Source organism: Pseudophryne corroboree, chromosome 8 (genome assembly GCF_028390025.1).
Source record: "Pseudophryne corroboree isolate aPseCor3 chromosome 8, aPseCor3.hap2, whole genome shotgun sequence".
In the NCBI taxonomy this organism is placed as follows: Eukaryota; Metazoa; Chordata; class Amphibia; order Anura; family Myobatrachidae; genus Pseudophryne; species Pseudophryne corroboree.
Window position 1 is genome coordinate 118,575,665 of NC_086451.1, and position 23,469 is coordinate 118,599,133.

The 23,469-nt window shown below is 46.0% G+C and overlaps 1 protein-coding gene across 1 annotated transcript in view; it reads right to left on the minus strand.

The window, feature by feature from the left end:
- Positions 1–23,469, minus strand: part of BRCC3 (BRCA1/BRCA2-containing complex subunit 3) — a 95,304-nt gene that overhangs the window by 51,016 nt on the left and 20,819 nt on the right. The window contains exon 5 of the mRNA XM_063936897.1: positions 12,516–12,571. Coding sequence (XP_063792967.1) covers positions 12,516–12,571 — 56 coding nt within the window. The remainder of the gene's footprint in view (positions 1–12,515; positions 12,572–23,469) is intronic.

Genomic DNA, 23,469 nt, shown 5'->3' on the forward strand with positions numbered 1-23,469 from the left:
AAAGCTAGGGAGCATAAATTAACTACTATGAAAAGAGATCACATCCATTGATAAAACATTGTGTAACCGACCCCAGGAAAACTTGTCAATACAACAGAACTTTGGATGAAAAGACATTCCAGATTTTACAATACTATACTTGCTTAAGGCAGTGTGGACACCACACTTTTATGACACCATGCCTCCGTGAACAGGACACGACAGCCCAGTTCAATGTTTGTTTTATTACACCTTGGAATCTGACAAACCTATAATTACCTATTCCATTGGAAACTATGAGAATATGATAGTTTGAATTGGTAAAATATGAGATAAAAGGACCAGACTTGTAGTTAGGAGTTAGAAGGAAGAGGGAGAGGGAGAAGAAGAAGGAGAAGGAAGGAAGTCAGTCAGGAGGAGAAGTCATGGAGAACATGCAGAAGGAATGATTCTTGGGATGGCAATCTTTAACTTGCAAGTATAAATATGATAATAATTGAAACTGTTTGTGAAACTTATGTCATGTTGTTTTATGTTATGTAACGAAGGAAACATAGCATAGCTTAATATAATTATAATTAGTATATATATCACTACTGTGTATATCTTATTCTGTACGATTTGATCTGCCTGTAAATAAAGAATCATATAAAAAGAGCGGTAATATTCAAGCTTGAACTCTCTTTAAGGAATCTTAACTTCATAATTTCATGTCATATGTATATATAAGGACTGCATATATTTATCAGCCCATTAATTTGTAAGCCTGACATAATATATTTGCAGATATATATGATAATGCATATTAATTGAAATATATCCATATATTAAATACCATATATGATATATTAAATATTAATATTCTTAAATAAGATTCCATAAATCAATACACGATACCTACTGACGTCCATGCTAGCCCGTCCTCAATACAGAGGGCCAGAGAAATTTCAGACATCATATCTCCTTTGTTGGATGCGAAATTAGCACCCCTAATGGAAGCAATTACGTCAGCAGCAGCGCAACTGACCCAACACACCCAACGCCTGGTTGAAGCCGAGGACCGAATATCTACCTTAGAAGACGACTACCAAACTATCCAATCCCAACAACAAACACACGATAACACCTTAGCGGCCATGTCCGACAAGATCGAAGATTTAGAAAATCGGAATCGCCGGATTAACCTGCGCCTGATTGGCCTCCCAGAAACCGTCAGACAAACAGATCTAATGGACTTGGTCACACAATGGCTCCCCACAACCCTTAACCTACCCTCTTCCCCTACCTCTTATCTGGTGGAACGAGCCCATCGCATCGGCCCTGACAGGCAATCCTCACAATCCTCTCCATCACGCCCTAGACCAGTCATCTTCAGGCTATTAAATTACCTTGACAAAGTCAAGATCATGGAAGCATATCGCAAATGCCCTGACCTACGATATAAGGAATTCAAACTCCTTTTGTTTCAGGACTTCTCCTTTCAAGTCTCAACACAACGACGGGAGTTCTCCCCTATATGCAAAGAACTCCATGCTAAAAACATCAGATTTGCCCTCTTGTACCCGGCAAAACTGAGAATCCTTCATGACGGTAAGCCTTATTTTTTCGTCACACCAGAAACAGCTCGGAATTTCCTCAAGTCTCTCTCATCATCACCAACTACCCTTCGTATGGATGATGCTGACTGACTTTTCCAGACTCAAGTATTTCCCTCCGAAATTACATCTTTTTCCCTTGTCCAATGGATAACACATGGTTGATTGTTGTTATATGGTTGTTATTACCTTCCCCCCCCCCCCCCACTAACCAACCTAAAGTTTCTGTTACAGATGGACGGTTTTCGCTACTGTCTACCTTGGTTCAAAAATTAAAAAATTGTTATGACTGGTGGCCGATACTACAGTGGCTACAATTTTCCTTTTGCACTATTTTGTTTGATTATAATATGTATACCCTATCTCCGTTAGTTCGCCCGACACATCACACTAGTCCTCCCCCTGCAAGCTGGGACAGGGGAAAGGACTCTCGTTTGTGGCTTCTCCTTCTGCATTCCACCAGACTGGGAATTGGATAATGACAGCCCCTAGGGACACTGGGGCCTCTACTGAGGTCTCAAAGACGTCCCTTAAGTTAGTCTCGTGGAACGTAGAGGGCCTGAACACACCAATCAAGAGGAAAAAGGTATTGACCCACCTCAAAAAATTTCACCCTGATATAGTATTCTTGCAAGAAACACACTGGCGTCTCAATGATCCCAACACACTTAGAGACACCTGGGTTGGAGACTTCAAAAGCGCTTCCTATACGACAAAAACAAGGGGAGTACTACTTCTATTTCGCAGATCTTTGAACTATACGATCAAAGACGACTGGGTAGACCCTGAGGGCAGGTTTTTGTTCCTAAAGATGGAAATCGAGGGAGAACTTTTTACCCTGGGTTGTATTTACGCCCCTACAGGACCGAACGCTTCCTTCTTCTCAGACATCTATGTTAAATTGCAGGATTGGACGGAGGGAGTCTTGATCATAGGGGGAGACCTCAATATTGTATTGGACCCATTATTAGATGTGTCCGGTGGCCCCAGACAGCTAAATCACACTAGATCACTTCCACCATCCCTATCACTACTGCAAGACTCCTTACAACTACTAGATCCATGGAGATTCCTCCACCCTGACTCTAGGGAATACACCTTCTTCTCACACCCACACAAACTATTCTCCAGACTAGATTACTGGCTAGTACCAACCTCTTCAATACACAGAATAATAGACTCCACCATAGCCAATATACTCATATCTGATCACGCCCCCATCACCCTGACAATAAAACTAACCACACCCAGACACTACTCTTACACCTGGCGATTCCCTGAATATCTTGCCCACTCGGAAGACTTCAAACTCTTCTTGACACAATCATATCTCAACTATTCACAGGACAACACAGCACATGTCAATGATGTAAACCTTTTCTGGCAGGCTTCTAAACCCGTCCTTAGAGGGCAAATCATTTCCTATGTTGCTGCCAGGAAAAGACAACTTCGGGAGAGGATGGCAGAGACATCCCTTCAGGTAGCCGCGACCTATTCCCAATTGCTAGCGGACCCATCTGAGATTAACAGGAAACTATATAAAGACACCAAATCAATACATGACACTCTCTGTGCTGAACGGGCCAAGCTATTTCTCTCCTTTCAATCTAATAAATACTTTCGTTGGGGCAACCGCCCAGGAAAGCGGTTAGCAAACATGGTGAAAACTCATGCCAAACCAAAATACATCTCCTCAATTAGAGACACAGACGGATCCCCCTCAGGGACACAAGAACAGATTAGCGACACTTTCCTAACTTTCTTTGAGAAATTATACACTGCACCGCCTGACTACCCCACAGCAGGTGTGGAGTTTTTGACACAGGCAAATCTCCCTACACTTTCTGAAGACGACAGAGATTTCCTCACCAGCCCCATTACCGCAACAGAATTGGAATCAACCATCAAATCCCTACCAAATGGGAAATCCCCAGGGCCCGACGGTATGTCAGCAACCTATTACAAGCTACTCCTCCCACACATAAGCGAACACCTTAGGCGATTATATAATGCGCTTTTGGAGGGACACCCCGCCCCGACTGACTTTAACACGGCCCGAATCATAGTCCTCCCTAAACCCAATAAGGACCATACCCTAGTCTCATCCTATCGCCCAATCTCACTGCTAAACCAAGACTTTAAATTACTTACAAAAATTCTTGCCACCCGTCTCCAAGTAGTCCTACCAAAACTGCTACATCCTGCCCAAACAGGATTCATACGTAATAGACACTCAGTACATAATGTTCGCTCATTGCTGGCAGCTGTGTATAAAACTCACGACTCAATGGAACTAGACAATATGGTTTTGAGCTGCGACGCAGACAAAGCATTTGACAGAGTGTCCTGGGCCCACATAGACAGACTACTTAGACTTCAAAACTTTGGTACCGCTTTTGTTAAGATATTTCATATCATCTACCAAACGCCACAAGCCTTCCTGACGGTGAATGGCCACAATTCGAGACTATTCTCCTTATACCGCGGCACCAGACAGGGTTGCCCTCTATCCCCCCTCTTATTCAATTTAGCTTTAGACCCCCTGCTTCGCCATTTCTACAGAGAAAATAGATGGCAAGGTATAAAACTGGCCAATCACGAAATCAAATTATCAGCATTTGCAGATGACATCCTACTTTACTTCAGCAATCCCCGAAAAGCCATGCCGTACCTACTTGACATTCTAAACTCATTTGAACTAGTTTCGGGCTTTAAAATTAATCACTCCAAAATAGAAGCACTTGCCTTTTTTCCCTCAATTAAAGCAGGCTGGGGGGAAACATTCCCATTTCACTGGGCCACAAACAACTGCATTACTTATCTAGGGATTAAAATCCCTGATCACCCATCCAAGATATACTCGCTTAATCTCTCCCCATTATTGGCCAGAACATACACAGACTTTGCCAGGTGGTCCCACCTTCCCCTTACATATACTGGCAGGAGTCACTTATACAAAATGATAAGTTTTCCCCGCCTCCTTTATATAATTCAGATGCTTCCATTGATCCCTCCCAAACACACACTAGCTCAATTGGACAAAGCACTGACCAAATTTATCTGGGCAGATAAACACCCTAGGTTCTCATTATTCAAATTACGCCAACCTCGCTCTCCTGGTGGCCTAAATTTACCATGCCTTCACTCCTATGCCTTGGCAGCCAACTATAGAATCGCTTTGGACTGGATTAGCGGTCAAGACATATATGCCAACACACAGTTGGAACAATCTTTTACTCCATCTCAGAATCTAGTATCTTTATTACACACCACACCCACCTCCATACCGCACTGCGTGGCAGACAATATACTTATCTCCTCTACTTGCGTAGCATGGAGACAGATTCGCTCCCGACTGAAAATATCCCAATATACATCAGTATTCCTACCTCTCTGGAATAACCCAAATTTGAAGCCTCACAACACCTCCCCTATATTCCAGACTTGGTACGAGGGCGGTCTAAAATTCATTCACCACTTCCTACATACCGAAACTCTAACCTTACTAACACATTCTCAACTTATAGCACGTTTTCCATCTTTAATGATTCCAATTTTCCCCTTCCTGCAGGCATGTAGCTATGTACAAAAGGTTACCTCCTCGATATCTCTACAGGATAGCTCCCATGCCCTAGACAAAACACTACGACGCACCCAAAATAGTAACTTTCCCACAGCTCTCATATACACATACTCCCGTACTCTACTAGATGTGGAAACCGGCTCAGTAGGCCTCCTAAAGTGGAAACTGGAATTCCCAGACCTCACAATGAAACTGATCCTTGAGGCCAATATCTACTTAGACAAAACATTAGGCTCAGTCACATACTCTGAAATGCATCAAAAAATCCTGCATAGAGCATACATCACCCCAAAACTACGATACCTTATCGGAGCAGCTTCCTCCTCTCATTGCTTCAAATGCACCGAGCCAGAAGCAGACTTGGTACACTGCCTATGGTCGTGTCCAAAGGTACAAGCACTCTGGCAAGCGCTCCAATCATACATCACAACAGACTTACAGCTACAATTTACCATTACTAAGACGTGGGCATTCTGGGGCATAACCCCGAAACAACACACCCCCGATCTGTCCAAAGGACAACGCATTCTGTTAATTAAACTGGCAGCTGCTACAAAAAAAACGATTCTCTCACAATGGATATCCACTGACCCCACCCCCATCTCACTACTACACCCTAGGATCTCTCACCTATTCCATCTAGACTGGACCAACACCACTTTACAAAAAGATAAACTGACCGAGAAATTTTTCCATATTTGGCTACCCTACGTTCAGACCCTCCCCCAGGTCACAAAAGAAGTTCTGCGGAAATGTTTCAAAGATACGAAATGGTACTTGCTAGAGACTTTGGACTCAACACCTCCCCCCTTTTGAATTTTTGAACTTTTGAATTTTGAATTTTTGAATTTCTGAGATTTTGAGCTTAAGACTCCACATCACTTATATACACCAGCTAAACCTCACTTATCCCAGATGTTGACACACACCCTCTACTGTTTCAAAATCATTATTACTCAGGGCTTAAGCGGAGTAAAAGTATATTTACAGAGATTAAATGTTAGTGCAATACTGTTTATGCAATGTTTACTGTAAATCTTGCCTTACTGTTACCTCGCTGATCAATAAAAAAACACATTTAAAAAAAAAAGAAATCGTGTAAGTTTGGTGTGCCAGGGTTGTGGTTTGGAGCGGCGGAGGGGGACAGAGGAGAGGGGGGCCACAGAGTCAAGAGCAGCAGTAAGGGAAGAGTTATACAAGGAGGCTGCCTGGTTGGGACAAGTCATAGTGGAAAGAGGAGAGAGGAAGGTCTCGAGGGAGGACAGGAAAGCGGGGTTGAGGGACCCGAGATTACGTCTGGTGATGGTAGGTCTGGGTGTGGAGCGGAGGGGAAGAGGAGAGGGTGAAAGAAAGCAGATGGTGGTCAGAGAGAGGGAAGGAAGAGTTAGAGAAATCAGAGAGATCACATCGGTGGGTGAAGACAAGGTCGAGTGAGTGGCCGATATTGTGAGTAGGGGTAGAGGACCATTGAGAAAGTCCAAAGGAGGTGGAAAGGGCAAGAAGGTTAGAGGAAGCTGCATTAGTGATGTCAATAGCGATGTTAAAGTCACCGAGGATGATAAAGGGGAGGTCGGAGGAGAGAAAGTGGGGAAGCCAGGCAGCAAAGTTGTCAAGGAAAGGTGAACAGCGGCTAGGGGGGCGGTAGATCACTGCCACATGGAGGTGAATGAGGTAGAAGAGGCGGATAGTGTGGACCTCAAAGGTGGAGAAGGTGAGGGAGGGCTCAGGAGGGATGACACGAAAGGTGCAGCTAGGGGAGAGAAGGATGCCCACGCCTCCACCCTGGCAGCCATCAGGTCTGACCGTGTGGGTGAAGGAGAGGCCTCCGTAGGAGAGGGCAGCAGGGGAGGTGGTGTCAGAGGAGGAGAGCCAGGTTTCAGTGATAGCGAGAAGGTTAAAAGAGTGGGAGATGAAGAGGTCGTGGATAATTGCCAACTTGTTGCAGATTGATCTAGCATTCCAGAGTGCACAGGAGAAGGGAAGAGAGGGGACGGGGGAGATGGGGATCAGGTTGGCTGGGTTCTGAATGCGTGTGGGTAGTCTGGAAATTTGGGTGGCGGGTGATCTAGCAGTGAGGATTGGTATGGGACAGGATCGAGGAGCCATAATTCCTGTTCAGTAGTGTTGTTCAGAGGAATAGTATTGAATGGAGTGGCTGTAATAAAGAAAGAACAATGAGAAGGGGGATGTAGTCAAAGCAGAGACAGTGAAGACCAGTTTTTCTGTGAATAATGGAGGGAATGGAAACACTGAGAATGTTACAGTGGTTGAAGAGAGTATAAATGAGGTGCAGAAAGCAATGTGTGAGAGCAGTATGGCTGTTACTTAATCAGACAGGGAGGTCAGTGTCCAGGCTGTGTGGATTGCAGGCGTTGGTGGTACCGGATTAGGTTACTATCTGTAGGCTGTTGATTGCAGGTGGGGAAGTTAGTCTGCTGTCCTTCTGTTCTTCTCCTGTTCATCTCCGATTATCTCCAAGGTCATATCTGCATACTTAACACTAACATACTTCACAGCTAAGATGCATTGCAGCCAGAGGCTTGCAGCCCAATATATACTGATTAAATAAAGATACAGCCTAGATTGCTAACAGTCCCCACCCACTGAGACCCCACCCACAACAAAAGGTAAGCTACGGGTGTGAATAACAATAGAGCAGGACATCCCCCACTAGTAATTCCTACTATAGTGGTAGTTAGGAATAACTATAAACAAAGACGCAGGTTACCTATCACAATTCAAAAAATAAGCATAGAAGTTGCAGGGATGAGAATCATGCAGGAGTGAGATAAAGTACCTATCACAATTCAAATTTTTTTTAGACGCATTGTACATTACTGTGGTTTTCTTCGCACAGACTCATATGCAATAGGCACTAAAGTTAACTATTCATACTTACAAAAGTAGATAGAATTTTAGTGCTGTATAACCCGTACTCAGTAGAGTGGGGTACAGGGAGACTCCCCACTTCCAGGATCGATCAATACGTTAGCGAACGCTGAGTGGATCCAGACGCTACTAGTGTACACTGCCGCTCCGGGAACTTTTAGTGAACACAGACGCTCAGTGAACGTACTGTGCATGCAGACGCACCAGTCTGCGACCCGGTCTCCTCGCGGTAATACTTAGTGTACACAGATGCAGCGGCCTATGCTGTGACCGAGACCCCTCGTGGTAGCGTCTGAGACGGAAGTGAAGTAATCAGTTCATGGGGGGAGACTCGCGGAAACTGGTCATGAACTGGGGGGGGTCGACCAGGAGAGCGTCTGACTCCCCACCGCTGACATCAACCCTAGGGATCGCAGCCTCATACTAATCCTGGAGCTTTATAATCCCTAAGGCCTAGCGCTGGAGCACCCGTGGTGGCGGCGCGCCAGCTACTGTTTGGTAGTCTCCTCCCAATACAGTGCGGTTGTGTCCGTATTCCCCTTCTAAGTGGAACCGATGCCTTACCTTCTCCCCATGCTCCGGCAACAGCCTGGTAACGTCTGCTGGACCTGCTAGTATATCCGACACAGACGCCCGTTGAGACAGCACTTGTACCGTGGGTAAGCGTTGTTGGAGCGACTCTTTCCAATATGCGTGTAAGACGCTGTTAGGAAAGATCACTCAGAAAACATAGTAAGACTATAAAAATAAATTAATAAAGCTTAGGACTGCCAAAGAACAGCAGCCCTGCGACCATGGTCCGGCTCCTGCCGCACCAAACAAAAAACTGATTTGCCTGAGCCAGTGGGCGGGGATATATATGGACGAGCCCGTTGCATCCTGGGAGGACTGAAAGCTTGTGATCGTTTAGTGCCAATCCGTTGTCGCTCCATCATATCCCATTGTTATCCTGTGGATTACCTGTGGGCCCTGCCAGAGAAATCTGCAGTAGATGGCGCCCTGGGCCGGGGAGGAACTACAGGTCAAGCGCCGCCTCCCCTACCGCCGGTACTATGGAGCTTTATTAAAAAGGGGCGTTAGTACACCCGACCTGTACTCCTATGCCCTGGCGGATATAGTGGGGTCCCTGTTCGGTGACAGTGTCCACGCCAGCGTCGCAGTCCGTCTCCCTAGACATGCGATCGGAAAGAGATTTAATGGCAGATCCCGTCTGGGGGACCCTCTTACCTCCTCCCCGTAGCAGGCACGCGAACCAGGAGAGCGTCTGCGACCGTGTGCCTAGAGCCGTATGGTCTCCGCCGCAAGTACCCGGGAACAGACCGCGGGAGTATGCGACGCCGCTTGGGAGGTGACTGAAAAGCAGCACTGAATGTCACCCTGACATATCAGTGCTGCATCCCTTGAAGTCTTCTGAAAATGCTTTTCTTCAGGGCTGCCCAGCGCAGCCCTCCTGTTAGTGAACTGCTTCTACAGGCACCAACTCAAAACTGAGCTCTCAGTGCCTGGAGGCGGGGTTATAGAGGAGGCCCCACAATGCATCCTGGGAAAGCCTAAAGATTTAGCCTGTTGGTGCTTCTCTGGATCAAGATCCACTCTACACTAGATGTTTTCCCTGTGGAACACAGAGTACCCCGCTGCAGATTTACAGATTTCAGCAAAAAGGGAATGCAACAAAACCTTGATCCTTAAACCTCATAGGGCCAAATTCTGAGGAGACATATTGCGATACGCACACTGTTGGCCAATGTTGTAAGTACTGCCCATGAGTCCCCATGAATACACACAGACCAAATTTAGAAATAGGGAGTGTGGATCTAAGTGAGAGTTCCTGAGAGGTAACAGGAGTGCCTAGGTAGACAGCGGTTTCAGACAAAAACACAGCTCACAAAGGACACCATGTGCAGACGGATGAAACTATGCCTGTCATTGGGCTGGTAGAAGTTTTGAAGGTGAATCAGAGACTGATTTCAACCACTGCAAGTGATAGGGCTGTAACACACACTCCGGTTTTTCCCGGAAGGCAAAAAGCCGGACAAACTTTGTCCGGCTTTTTGCCATCCGGGAGAAACCGGCAGAGTCTGTCACACAGGACGGCTTTGAGCCGTGTGTGATGCTGTGCGCATGCGCAGCATCAGACACGGCTTCAAAAAAAACCGTTGTGTGTGAAAGCTCCCCTTCACACACATGGTTTACTGGCTCCAAAGACGGCCCGGCGGCCGCCCGGCCGCCGGACCTTCCAGTGGTGAGACCCGGCTGCAACCCGGCAGCCGGGCCGGGGCCGTGCAGTGTGAAGGGACCCTAGCCCTCACACTGTTAACTACAATGCCGGCACGGGAAAAAGCCGTCCGGCATTTTCCCGGCCGGCAAAAGCCGGGTAGTGTGTTTCAGCACATATACCAATAAATCCAACATTGCAAACAGAGACCACCGGCAATTTTACCTAAGACGTACAGTAATTCTCTACACCAAATTGTGAGCAAACCACTTGCATTACTCAGTGTACACTATATACACACATTTCTTTTCTGTTTTCAGTAACCACAAAATTCTCTACACATTGAGAAGCACTGGAACGACCAATCTTTCTACAGGTATACATGTTTTCAACATTCATCATCATATTTCATCAACATTCATCATTCCTTTACACTCTGAACTATATTAAATGGAGAATTTCTATGTTCTTGAACCTCTGATTTTTCAGGGACACACAAATACTCTTGGGGAAATAATGTGCTAATTTGGCTTCCAGTACCACCTCTGCACTGATGACAATCAAATCTAGCTCTCCGCTCTTTACCTTTCCCCTTCTGTAACAGTCTCTCTGCCATCTCTGCATAGATTTCCCAACACTAGCTACAGCTCAAAAGGTCAAAAACAGAGATAGTCGTCCTCCTTCCCAGAGTCACCACTTCTCTGAAGCCTCCCTAACTGCCAATAAAACCAGAATATCCCACTCTTTCAAGCCTGCTGCCTTGGTGTTACACTAGGATTCCCCAAATCCAGGCTCTCTCCCAGTCTGGTTGCCTCCACGTAAGAATTATTATCATAATCTGCCATTTTCTTAGCATGGTTTCAACTAAAACTCTTTCACCTCTATCATCAATTCCTACCTTGACTACTGTAACCTCCTCCTAACTGGAATTCCCCTGATCCATCTTTAACTGTTTAATTCATTATTAAATTCTGAAGCAAGGCTGACCTACCCCTCTCTACACTGGTATCCGGTCCATAGGTCGACAGTCATTAGGTCGACCACTATTGGTCAACATGCATTAGGTCGACATTGTCTATAGGTTGACATGGAAAAAGGTTGACGTTTTTAAAAATTTTTGAGCTTTTTCATACCTTATGATCCACGTGGACTACAATTGGGAATGGTAACCTGTGCAGCGGGAAGCGGAGCAAGGCACCTTGCCCAAAGCATGGCGAGCGGACACAGTGCAATAATTGGGGTTCCCGGTCACTTTACGAAGAAAACGACACCAAAAAAACCTTAAAACACTCAGGTTGACCTTTTTCCATGTCAACCTAGTGACCATGTCGACCTATTTCAGGTGCACTGGCTCCCTTTTTGCTCCAGAATATATTTAAAATCATTCACCCATTCTTGCAAAGCCTTTAACACCGCCATTCTTTAATACACGGGTAATTTAATTTCAACATACTCAACCTCTTGCTAGAGAGATGTGTGCTGAGCGATCTATCACAGACCACTCGGCACACATCTCTCCCCCCGCTCAGCACTCAGCGCGATGTGTGCTGAGCAGGAGGGGGGGGTGGGGGGGCGCGATTGGCAGCTCGCTTCACAGAGCGCTGAAGTGAGCGACCCGCTAGACCTAGCACCGGCGATAGCGATGCGCTCTATCGCTGGGAGTCTAGTTAGATTGCTTAGATTTTAAGCACGGATCTCTCCGTATGTACCCCACTTTAGATCTACCTCTGACTTGCGCCTCACCTCTGATAACCACCTCTAACTCCTGCATACAAAGAATTCTGCTGCGCTGCTACCCCCTAATGGGATTCCCTACCACATCTTTAAATGCTCTCCGAAAATATAGCTCCTTATTTGTGTTTAACCTACTCACACCTACAATTACCATCTCTAATGCACTCACTACACCGTCACAATATCCACTGAGCCTGACCATATTTAATGTATGGCCTGCTTTCCCCCACTTTCCAGTATAGCAGAGCAAAACCACATCGTTCAAAGCAACAGTAAGAACATTGAGTGCCTCAGAAAATTGAGAAAAATAGCATAAGTAGAAGGACAAACATCATAGTAAATGAAAAAGAAGCGGTAGGTTAAAAAAAATCCAGAAAACATAACATGCATAAATATATATTTAAGAAATAAAAATCAACACATTACAGAATAAAAAGAAACGTATTGGGGGAAAGGCCCAGAACAAGAAGAAGATTTAAGTGGAAGCGCAGTTTACCCAAGAGAAAAAAACATGACTCACTCAGTGCTCTTCTGGGCTTGGACTGACTGGAAACACGTGTACAGAATACGTCCCGTCTGAGTAGTTGGGGAAAAAATAATTAGCAACATAAATAAAAGTGTCAGATGAAAATAAGAATAAGGTTCTACACCTTCCAGACGCCAAGCCATTATTTACCTGGAGGCAACAAGAAGGTGGACTGAAGGATCTATTCTCCCCGACATTAATCAACTAACCAGGGTTATAAGAAGTATTGTTGTTATCTCTATAAACAAGGTACACTTTAGTTATTTTCCCAATCCCCTGGCCCCTCTGAGTAGCAGACTGATAAATAACTCGGGTCTTTCAAATGAGGGTTCCCTGATGTCTGTAGGTGCAAGGTTTAGGAAAAAAGCTTTTCGTACACTCCACGCATTCCCTAGCACTCTATAATGGACTTCTGCTGTGTAGGGGCAGGGTGTAATATGATCACACCTTTGGCGCAATGAGTTAGCAACATAAATAAAAATATTATTATTATTATTATTAATAATAATCTCCTACTGGCTCCAGCAACAATTAGCAGCAATGGGAGCTTTTTTGTAAAGTCCCCCATCCCCCCCATTTATCTCAGTGCGAAGGATACATGGGGTTCATCTTTAATAAATCTAATATACATGCCAAGGATGAATCCCACTCATAATTATCGATAAAGGAATATTTAAATAAATTAAAATAGATTCAGGTCTTTATATATTGACTATGCATCTTTCTTTGGTTTTTCTGAGATGTAATCTGCTCTCAAAAGATTTCTCTACTTTGTTAATTCCAACAATTGATGGACAAGGATTGTACTGTCTCTCTGTTGTGGTTTGAGTAAATGCTTTTGCCTATGTGAATAAGTAGAGCAGACCAGCTTTTAGTTTATACAAATACTTTATTTATACATTTATTACTTTTTATATTGGCTATCTACAAATACTGGAAAACAACAAGGACTACCCAGTCTTTTAAGAATGATAGGAATAATGATTTGTTTATGGTAATAGAATATACCAGCAATACAGTGCCATACTAGCATACAATTGGCCAGGGCAGCTCAACATTCAGCCTTCCAGCTGTTGTTGAACTACACATCCCAGCATGTCCTGCTACAGTTGGAACATTCCCTAATAAACTGTGGAGGGGCATGCTAGGAAGTGTAGTTCGACAACAGCTGGAAGGATGCATGTTGAGCACCCGAGAGACTATTGTTCATTTATATATAATGCTTTTATAAGTTAAATATATTGCATATCTATTTTGCAGAGATATTCTCCACTCTCTGCCCCTTTTTCTATTGAAAATATGGCAGGAGCCCCTATTCTCTCACAGGCAGCATCAGAATACAGCTACTTATAGGGATGGGCCAACTGACAACACATTCAAATATTTCCTAACATTATTTTATCTGTTCTTCATAATCAGGATATTTATGTAACACAAAGGGGCTGCTGCAGAGTGACTGTAAGCTAGTTCTGTGGCTGTACCTTGCGTGTCTCCACCCTGCACATGCTCCGGACCAGCTTACGCTAGCACGGCTGATTCACAGTCGTATGCAACTCAGTTGCATTTCCACTTCTGGATAAATGGGCAGTAATGGGTTGGTTGCACATAGGCTAACTTCAGTGAGGGCAGGGACACTATTGCAGACTATGGCAGAGCTATATTTATGTCTGTTTTCAGATGGATCTTTTGCACCAGGGATAAGGCTGGTGCAAGTGTGCTCTGGCAACAATGACTATTATGAAACCAAGCATACTGCTAGGGTGGTACAGCCACAGAGGAGCATATAACTCAACACATGGGCGAGTATACACTTTTAGTTCTATGTGCACAACACAAGTGCAATTACGCCCAACTTGTGTTCAACTCTGCAGCAGCCCCAGTGTAGCCAATATTACTGCCTGTTTATCTCATCAATGAGCATTTTACGGCCATGTTTCATTTGCATTACCAGATCGAAGACAGAAGGAAACTCCCCAGAACCAGTCATGATAATCGCTAAGGGAATAACCACCTCACAATTATGAACCTGCCCCACTCTGCCTGTCTGAATATAGATGGCTGGCAGATTGGTGAGATCCAAAGATCACCCACAACTTTTCAATTAAAAGGACACAGAGCACTATCAGGGTTCTTAACTATTGTAAAAAAAAGGGAACTTCTAACCACCATTTATTTAGCGTAAGGAGAGCAGAAATTAATTTTACACATTTACTAGAAGTAACATATTCAGCTCCATATAGATATGAAGCTTTAGAAAGGCTTGCAGAGTTACTTTTTGCTTAAGGCCAGTTACCTACTGGTGTTAGAAGTATTTACTAGTGTGTTTTGTGTTTTAAATGCCAGTTAAACCATGAAATTGGATATGGAATCTATTGGTTACAATGTCCCCAAATCCCGCTTCACTTCTGTCTGCAGCTGAGGTGGAACAGTAATATCTTTTGGATGTAGCTCAATTTATTCACACTTTATGAAGTCACCAAAATGGGGATGGGGGGGGGGGGGGCAACAGAATGTCCTGCACCATCCCCTCCCACTCCATGGGTAAGCAATGGTTGCACACTATTCAATTGTTTTCCCCAGCGGTGACCAGTAGGGGACGTAAAATGGAGCAATTCAATTGTTGCTCTGTTTAGACACCCAGTAGCTGCAGGTGACAGTTCTTCTTGCAGCCTCCTGAGGTGAGTTTGGACATTAGACTGGTTTAGCCGTTTTATGCAGCTAAACCTTGAATGTTTGGGCACGGCATGCATGGGAATCAAAAACAATTAAATACTGACTGTTTGGGGCGTGTAAAAATCCCTTATACATGAGAAAAATAGACGTCCAAAAATAATTGAATCACCCCCTTTTGTATCAAACTTACTGTAAAGAATAGTCATTTGAAACTTTTGTACAAGTACACAGGCATCCAACCCAATTGCCTTAATATTAACTACTGATGTTAAGACTGGAATCTTTGTTATTATAATCACTTTTTAACTCTTTTGCCATGTACAGTAACCCTATATTCAGTATAGGCAGTACAGATGGTGTAAAGGTTAGCATTACTGCCTGGCAGCACGGAGGTCATGGCTTTGATTCCCATTATGGCTCTAACTGTGTGGAGTTTGAATATTCTCCCTGTGCTAGTGTTACCTCCATGTACTCTGGTTTCCTCCCACAGAATATACTGATAGGTTAATTGTCTGCCAATAAAAAAAAACCAAAAAAAAAAAAAACCTTAGTCTGTACATGTACGAGTTTAGGGAAGACCAGAACTAGTGGTTCTTCTCTGCCATCAAATGCTAAGTTTCAACAACAGATAGCACTGTAGCCTCTCACTAGTCCACTATTAGGATACAACTGTGTTAATATAATTATTGTAAAAACATAATATAAATTAAAAATGATTAAATTACTTTAAAACGGTGATGGCACACTAAAAACAACAATTATATGGAGCTTCATAGATGATAGTATTTTACACTTAAAGCCAGGTACGTAATTAGATATTTGTGGGACCCATATCAAAAGTTTGTAAGGGCCCCTATCTACCAACCAATGGTGATAAAATAAGAATTTACTCACCGGTAATTCTATTTCTCGTAGTCCGTAGTGGATGCTGGGGACTCCGTAAGGACCATGGGGAATAGCGGCTCCGCAGGAGACTGGGCACAACTAAGAAAGATTTAGGACTACCTGGTGTGCACTGGCTCCTCCCTCTATGCCCCTCCTCCAGACCTCAGTTAGGAAACTGTGCCCGGAAGAGCTGACACAATAAGGAAAGGATTTGGAATCCCGGGTAAGACTCATACCAGCCACACCAATCACACCGTACAACTCGTGATACTATACCCAGTGAACAGTATGAATAACAACTGAGCCTCTCAAACAGATGGCTCCAAACAATAACCCTTTAGTTAGGCAATAACTATATACAAGTATTGCAGACAATCCGCACTTCGGATGGGCGCCCAGCATCCACTACGGACTACGAGAAATAGAATTACTGGTGAGTAAATTCTTATTTTCTCTGACATCCTAGTAGATGCTGGGGACTCCGTAAGGACCATGGGGATTATACCAAAGCTCCCAAACGGGCGGGAGAGTGCGGATGACTCTGCAGCACCGAATGAGCAAACTCAAGGTCCTCCTCAGCCAGGGTATCAAACTTGTAGAATTTAGCAAATGGGTTTGAACCCGACCAAGTAGCAGCTCGGCAAAGTTGTAAAGCCGAGACCCCTCGGGCAGCCGCCCAAGAAGAGCCCACTTTCCTCGTGGAATGGGCTTTTACAGATTTAGGGTGCGGCAGTCCAGCCGCAGAATGTGCAAGTTGAATCGTACTACAGATCCAACGAGCAATAGACTGCTTTGAAGCAGGAGCACCCAGCTTGTTGGGCGCATACAGGATAAATAGCGAGTCAGTTTTCCTGACTCCAGCCGTCCTGGAAACACAGATTTTCAGGGCCCTGACTACGTCCAGCAACTTGGAATCCTCCAAGTCCTTAGTAGCCGCAGGCACCACAATAGGTTGGTTCAAATGAAACGCTGATACCACCTTAGGAAGAAATTGGGGACGAGTCCTCAATTCCGCCCTATCCATATGGAAAATCAGATAAGGGCTTTTACATGACAAAGCCGCCAATTCTGACACACGCCTGGCCGAAGCCAAGGCCAACAGCATGACCACTTTCCACGTGAGATATTTCAATTCCACGGTTTTAAGTGGCTCAAACCAATGTGACTTAAGGAAATCCAACACCACGTTAAGATCCCAAGGTGCCACTGGAGGCACAAAAGGGGGCTGAATATGCAGCACTCCTTTAACAAACGTCTGAACTTCAGGCAGTGAAGCCAGTTCTTTTTGGAAGAAAATCGACAGAGCCGAAATCTGGACCTTAATGGAACCTAATTTTAGGCCCATAGTCACCCCTGACTGTAGGAAGCGCAGAAATCGACCCAGCTGAAATTCATCCGTTGGGGCCCTTCTGGCCTCACACCACGCAACATATTTACGCCATATGCGGTGATAATGGTTTGCGGTCACCTCCTTCCTAGCTTTAATCAGCGTAGGGATGACTTCCTCCAGAATGCCCTTTTCCTTCAGGATCCGGCGTTCAACCGCCATGCCGTCAAACGCAGTCGCGGTAAGTCTTGGAACAGACAGGGTCCCTGCTGCAGCAGGTCCCGTCTGAGCGGCAGAGGCCATGGTTCCTCTGATATCATTTCTTGAAGTTCTGGGTACCAAACTCTTCTTGGCCAATCCGGAACAATGATTATAGTTCTTACTCTTCTCCTTCTTATTATCCTCAGTACCTTGGGTATGAGAGGAAGAGGAGGGAACACATAAACCGACTGGTACACCCACGGTGTCACTAAAGCGTCCACAGCTATCGCCTGAGGGTCCCTTGACCTGGCGCAATATCTTTTTAGCTTTTTGTTGAGGCGGGACGCCATCATGTCCACCTGTAGCCTTTCCCACCGGTGTACAGCCATTTGGAAGACTTCTGGATGAAGTCCCACTCTCCCGGGTGGAGGTCGTGTCTGCTGAGAAAGTCTGCTTCCCAGTTGTCCACTCCGGGAATGAACACTGCTGACAGTGCTAACACATGATTTTCCGCCCATCGGAGAATCCTTGTGGCTTCTGCCATCGCCATCCTGCTTCTTGTGCCGCCCTGTCGGTTTACATGAGCGACCGCCGTTATGTTGTCTGACTGGATCAGTACCGGCTGGTGTTGAAGCAGGGGTCTTGCCTGACTTAGGGCATTGTAAATGGCCCTTAGTTCCAGAATACTTATGTGTAGGGAAGTCTCCTGACTCCCTGGAAGTTTCTTCCCTGTGTGACTGCCCCCCAACCTCGAAGGCTGGCATCCGTGGTCACCAGGATCCAGTCCTGTATGCCGAATCTGCGGCCCTCTAGAAGATGAGCACTCTGCAGCCACCACAGCAGCGACACCCTGGCCCTTGGAGACAGGGTTATCAGCCGATGCATCTGAAGATGCGATCCGGACCACTTGTCCAACAGATCCCACTGAAAGATCCTTGCATGGAACCTTCCGAATGGAATTGCTTCGTAAGAAGCCACCATCTTTCCCAGGACTCGCGTGCAGTGGTGCACTGACACCTGTTTTGGTTTTAGGAGGTCTCTGACTAGAGATGACAACTCCTTGGCCTTCTCCTCCGGGAGAAACACTTTTTTCTGTTCTGTGTCCAGAACCATCCCCAGGAACAGTAGACGCGTTGTAGGAACCAGCTGCGACTTTGGAATATTCAGGATCCAGCCGTGCTGTTATAGCACTTCCCGAGCTAGTGCTACTCCGATCAACAACTGTTCCCTGGACCTCGCCTTTATAAGGAGATCATCCAAGTACGGGATAATTAAAACTCCCTTTTTCCGAAGGAGTATCATCATTTCGCCCATTACCTTAGTAAATACCCTCGGTGCCGTGGACAGACCAAACGGCAACGTCTGGAATTGGTAATGACAGTCCTGTACCACAAATCTGAGGTACTCCTGGTGAGGAGGGTAAATGGGGACATGCAGGTAAGCATCCTTGATGTCCAGTGATACCATGTAATCCCCCTCGTCCAGGCTTGCAATCACCGCCCTGAGCGATTCCATCTTGAACTTGAACCTTCTTATATAAGTGTTCAAGGATTTTAAATTTAAAATGGGTCTCACCGAACCGTCCGGTTTCGGTACCACAAACATTGTGGAATAGTAACCCCGTCCTTGTTGAAGGAGGGGTACCTTGATTATCACCTGCTGAGAATACAGCTTGTGAATCGCCTCCAGCACTGCCTCCCTGTCCGGGGGAGCTGTCGGCAAGGCAGATTTGAGGAAACGGCGAGGGGGAGACGTCTCGAATTCCAGCTTGTACCCCTGAGATACTACTTGTAGAATCCAGGGATCCACCCGTGAGCGAGCCCACTGGTCGTTGAAGATCTTGAGACGGGCCCCCACCGTACCTGGCTCCGCCTGTGGAGCCCCAGCGTCATGCGGTGGACTTAGAGGAAGCGGGGGAGGACTTTTGTTCCTGGGAAATGGCTGTATGTTGCAGCTTTTTCCCTCTACCTCTGCCTCTGGGCAGAAAGGACGCGCCTCTAACCCGCTTGCCTTTCTGGGGTCGAAAGGACTGTACCTGATAATACGGTGCTTTCTTTGGCTGTGAGGGAACATGGGGTAAAAATGCTGACTTCCCAGCTGTCGCTGTGGAAACGAGGTCCGAGAGACCATCCCCAAACAACTCCTCACCCTTGTAAGGCAAAACTTCCATGTGCCTTTTAGAATCTGTATCTCCTGTCCACTGCCGAGTCCACAATCCTCTCCTGGCAGAAATGGACATTGCGTTTATTTTAGATGCCAGCCAGCAAATATCCCTCTGTGCATCTCTCATGTATAAGACAGCGTCTTTAATATGCTCTACGGTTAGCAATATAGTGTCCCTGTCTATGGTATCAATGTTTTCTGACAGGGAATCTGACCACTCAGCTGCAGCACTGCACATCCATGCTGAAGCAATAGCCGGTCTCAGTATAATTCCTGAGTGTGTATATACAGGATTCAGGATAGCATCCTGCTTTCTATCCGCAGGCTCCTTTAGGGCGGCCGTGTCCGGAGACGGTAGTGCCACCTTTTTTGACAGACGTGTGAGCGCTTTATCCACCCTAGGGGATGTCTCCCAACGTGACCTGTCCTCTGGCGGGAAAGGGTACGCCATTAGTAACTTTTTAGAAATTACCAGTTTCTTATCGGGGAAAGCCCACGCTTCTTCATTTAATTCATCAGATGGGGGAAAAACCACTGGTAGCTTTTTCTCCCCAAACATAATACCCTTTTTTGTGGTACCTGGGGTAATATCAGAAATGTGCAACACATTTTTCATTGCCGTAATCATATAACGAGTGGCTCTATTGGAATGTACACTAGTCTCATCGTCGTCGACACTGGAGTCAGTATCCGTGTCGACATCTGTGTCTGCCATCTGAGGTAGTGGGCGTTTTAGAGCCCCTGATGGCTTTTGAGACGCCTGGGCAGGCACGGGCTGAGAAGCCGGCTGTCCCACATCTGCTATGTCGTCAAACCTTTTATGTAAGGAGTTGACACTGTCGCGTAATTCCTTCCACATGTCCATCCATTCAGGTGTCGACCCCGCAGGGGGTGACATCACATTTATCGGCACCTGCTCCGCCTCCACATAAGCCTCCTCATCAAACATGTCGACACAGCCGTACCGACACACTGCACACACACAGGGAATGCTCTGACTGAGGACAGGACCCCACAAAGTCCTTTGGGGAGACAGAGAGAGTATGCCAGCACACACCAGAGCGCTATATAATGCAGGGATACACACTACACACAGTGATTTTTCCCCTATAGCTGCTATAATACACAGTTTGCGCCTAAATTTAGTGCCCCCCCTCTCTTTTTTACCCTATTGAGCCTGGAAACTGCAGGGGAGAGCCTTGGGAGCGTCCTTCCAGCGGAGCTGTGAGAGGAAATGGCGCCAGTGTGCTGAGGGAGATAGCCCCGCCCCCTTCTCGGCGGACTTCTCCCGCTTTTTTCAGGATATTTTTGGCAGGGGATTTTACACATATATATTCTTACTGACTATATTATGTGTTTTTTTGCCAAGCTAAGGTACTCTTATTGCAGCCCAGGGCGCCCCCCCCCCCCAGCGCCCTGCACCCATCAGTGACCGGAGTGTGTGGTGTGCATAGGGAGCAATGGCGCACAGCTGCAGTGCTGTGCACTACCTTAATGAAGACCGGAGTCTTCAGCCGCCGATTTCCTGGATGTTCTTCTTGCTTCTGGCTCTGCAAGGGGGACGGCGGCGCGGCTCCGGACGATCGAGGCTGGGCCTGTGTTCGATCCCTCTGGAGCCAATGGTGTCCAGTAGCCTAAGAAGCCCAAGCTAGCTGCAAGCAGGTAGCTTCGCTTCTTCTCCCCTCAGTCCCTCGTAGCAGTGAGTCTGTTGCCAACAGATCTCACTGAAAATAAAAAACCTAAATATACTTTCTTTTCTAAGAGCTCAGGAGAGCCCCTAGTGTGCAACCAGCTCGGCCGGGCACAAAATTCTAACTGAGGTCTGGAGGAGGGGCATAGAGGGAGGAGCCAGTGCACACCAGGTAGTCCTAAATCTTTCTTAGTTGTGCCCAGTCTCCTGCGGAGCCGCTATTCCCCATGGTCCTTACGGAGTCCCCAGCATCCACTAGGACGTCAGAGAAATTTATATGACACATGTAACTTACACAAAGAAGATGGGCCCCATTTAGCTCTGGGCCCCATAGCAGCTGCACCCCCTGCACCTATGCCCTTGCTTAAAGCAACAATTCAGATCTGATCGCAGCAGCAAATTTGTTAGCTAATGGGCAAAACTATGTGCACTGCAGGTGGGGCAGATTTAACATTTGCAGAGAGTTAGATTTGGGTGGGGTGTGTTCAAACTGAAATCTAAATTGCAGTGTAAAAATAAAGCAGCCAGTATTTGCCCTGCACAGAAACAATGCAACCCACCCAAATCGAACTCTCTCTGCACGTTATATCTGCCCCACCTGCAGTGCACATGGTTTTGCCCATTAGCTAACAAATTTTGTGCTGGGATTAATTACCCCCATGGTTTCATTCAGATTCTAAAATACAAGATACAATGATTCGACAATATCTTTTTCAGAAATAGATCTGTATAGTTTGGCAAGTAAAATATTAGTCCAATACTGAATGATGGCTCATACAGAAAATAAGATTTTACTTACCGATAAATCTATTTCTCGTAGTCCGTAGTGGATGCTGGGGACTCCGTCAGGACCATGGGGATTAGCGGCTCCGCAGGAGACAGGGCACAAAAATAAAGCTTTAGGATCAGGTGGTGTGCACTGGCTCCTCCCCCTATGACCCTCCTCCAAGCCTCAGTTAGGATACTGTGCCCGGACGAGCGTACACAATAAGGAAGGATTTTGAATCCCGGGTAAGACTCATACCAGCCACACCAATCACACCGTACAACTTGTGATCTGAACCCAGTTAACAGTATGACAACGTAGGAGCCTCTGAACAGACGGCTCACAACAAGAACAACCCGATTTTTTTGTAACAATAACTATGTACAAGTATTGCAGACAATCCGCACTTGGGATGGGCGCCCAGCATCCACTACGGACTACGAGAAATAGATTTATCGGTAAGTAAAATCTTATTTTCTCTAACGTCCTAGTGGATGCTGGGGACTCCGTCAGGACCATGGGGATTATACCAAAGCTCCCAAACGGGCGGGAGAGTGCGGATGACTCTGCAGCACCGAATGAGAGAACTCCAGGTCCTCTTTAGCCAGGGTATCAAATTTGTAGAATTTTACAAACGTGTTCTCCCCCGACCACGTAGCTGCTCGGCAGAGTTGTAATGCCGAGACCCCTCGGGCAGCCGCCCAGGATGAGCCCACCTTCCTTGTGGAATGGGCCTTGACAGATTTAGGCTGTGGCAGGCCTGCCACAGAATGTGCAAGTTGAATTGTGCTACAAATCCAACGAGCAATCGTCTGCTTAGAAGCAGGAGCACCCAGCTTGTTGGGTGCATATAGTATAAACAGCGAGTCAGATTTTCTGACTCCAGCCGTCCTTGAAATATATATTTTCAATGCCCTGACAACGTCCAGCAACTTGGAATCCTCCAAATCGCTAGTAGCCGCAGGCACCACAATAGGCTGGTTCAGGTGAAACGCTGACACCACCTTAGGCAGAAATTGAGGACGCGTCCGCAGTTCTGCCCTGTCCGAATGGAAAATCAGATATGGGCTTTTATACGATAAAGCCGCCAATTCTGACACTCTCCTGGCTGAAGCCAGGGCCAGTAGCATGGTTACTTTCCATGTAAGATATTTCAAATCCGCCGATTTGAGTGGCTCAAACCAATGGGATTTGAGAAAATCCAAAACTACATTAAGGTCCCACGGAGCCACTGGGGGCACAA